Source organism: Plasmopara halstedii (assembly GCF_900000015.1).
Source record: "Plasmopara halstedii genome assembly, contig: Scaffold_816, whole genome shotgun sequence".
Classification (NCBI taxonomy): Eukaryota; Oomycota; class Peronosporomycetes; order Peronosporales; family Peronosporaceae; genus Plasmopara; species Plasmopara halstedii.
In genome coordinates, this window is record NW_020187732.1 from 1,115,632 (window position 1) to 1,117,252 (window position 1,621).

A 1,621-nucleotide genomic window follows, 5' to 3' on the forward strand; every position below is an offset into this window, starting at 1 on the left:
TTTAGTTACGCTTCCTCAAAGCGCAAAGCTACGGCAGCCCCGCTGCATGCAGTTTGTGCGGTATTAGGCTACAAAATGGAGCAGCTGGACGTCGACACCGCCTTTCTCAACAAGTGGGCTGCCAGATCGTGTCTACATGGAGGTTCCGATTGTGTTAAGGGAGAGCAGGCGCACAATCTGTTTTTGAAAAGTATGCTTAAAAAGTGGTATTTCAAAAAGCAAAGCAAGGTGGCACACATTAGCTGAACAGCCCAAGATTTGTCAAAATGATAGCGTACGCGAAAGTTTCGAGCGACAACCACAGTGTATTCCTGCTGAATCATCTACAAGAGCAAATAGACGATATAATCAAAATGCCCATCCACTTAAAATCGTTATCGAAACCCAATAATGATCTAGATGGTGTGTTATGCGCTCTTTTCCAATCATGGATTGGAAAGCCGTTTAATGCCGTTGTGAATTCAAGAGAATTTGCGAGCCTTAAAAAAGCGTTTGACTTATCGATGAGCGGAATGTTGTGGTCTCATTGGCAACTGGACGACGAAGAAAATCCTGTTTGATCGTACTCGAAGTATTATTTAGAATATAAACTCATGTGGTATAGATTTTTGAGCAAATTACGGCTCGACACCAACTTCGGTGACCATCTGAATAAAGTGTTTATGTTTCTTGATACAACATGGCAACACGAAATTTCAAACACTGCAATTTGACAGTTACTCAGTTGAATTCCCATCCGTGACCCGGACGTAATCCGACGCAAGATAAATTTGCTACGGAAACGAATGAGCAGGCATCACTACGGTGTGGCGCTAGAGGAGGAACGACCGCAAGTTTAGCGACATGTCAAAAAGAATACAGGTGGCAGTGACAGCGAAAGCGAAGATGATGCGCAGTGACTATATACCGGCAGAAAATGATGAGTTATTCGAAGGAGATGATTCTGATTTGGATAATTTACTTAGTGATGATTGTCTCGATAGCGACAAGGGTCAATGACCACTAAAGCGAAAGAGAAAGCGATTGCAACTGATGCATACGACGACAACAAATAAAAAAGCACGCTCGCGAAATGTTGCTGTTGCACGAAATATTTATGTCGATGATACTTTCCCACTATCAGCCAAAACACTATACGCTGGCAAGAGCGTATATTGCCATACAGCAGCAACCATTCAGATGTCATCATAATAAGCGGACAACATCAGTATAGACAAGTAAGATTCCAGCAAAATCTCCCGTTGAGACTCAGCCATTAATTGTAGCCGGTGAAGGTGATGACTCGGAAGCTTTAACCATCATTCTGGACGGTGACGAAGGTTTAACGGACGGCCAAGGACTTGACCACAATAATGACAGTGAGTCAGGACTCGAATATATTAGTAATCAGAACAATGCAACGCGTGGTAAGAATTACGTCACATAACGCAAGAAAGATGAAAGAGCCGACGAGTGAAGTCATCACTTACAAAAGAATGCGACGGTGACGCGAAAGTATAAAGTCTTGATTGAAAACAGACGTGGTGTAATCGCAGATACTTCGATAGCCGGAGTTCGACAACCTTTTGATTATCAACCGCTAAAACTGAAACAGAAGTCAAGAGCTACGGCAACAACTGTC

At 42.9% G+C, this 1,621-nt stretch overlaps 2 protein-coding genes across 2 annotated transcripts; both read left to right on the forward strand.

The window, feature by feature from the left end:
• Positions 1-161: 161 nt before the first annotated feature.
• On the forward strand, positions 162-845 carry PHALS_14753 (uncharacterized protein). Its single transcript, XM_024729942.2, has one exon. It carries the CDS (start codon positions 267-269, stop codon positions 558-560), a length of 294 nt encoding a protein of 97 aa, XP_024580269.1. The 5' UTR covers positions 162-266; the 3' UTR covers positions 561-845.
• Positions 844-1,426, forward strand: PHALS_14185 (uncharacterized protein; the record flags this gene model as incomplete). Its single annotated transcript, XM_024729943.1, has 3 exons — positions 844-991; positions 1,061-1,149; positions 1,214-1,426. 3 exons carry the CDS (start codon positions 844-846, stop codon positions 1,424-1,426), a joined length of 450 nt encoding a protein of 149 aa, XP_024580270.1.
• Between the last annotated feature and the right edge of the window lie 195 nt (positions 1,427-1,621).

Coding starts and splice junctions, on each gene's coding strand:
- PHALS_14753 (XM_024729942.2), top strand. CDS start 267: ATGATAGCGTACGCGAAAGTTTCGAGCGACAACCACAGTGTATTCCTG.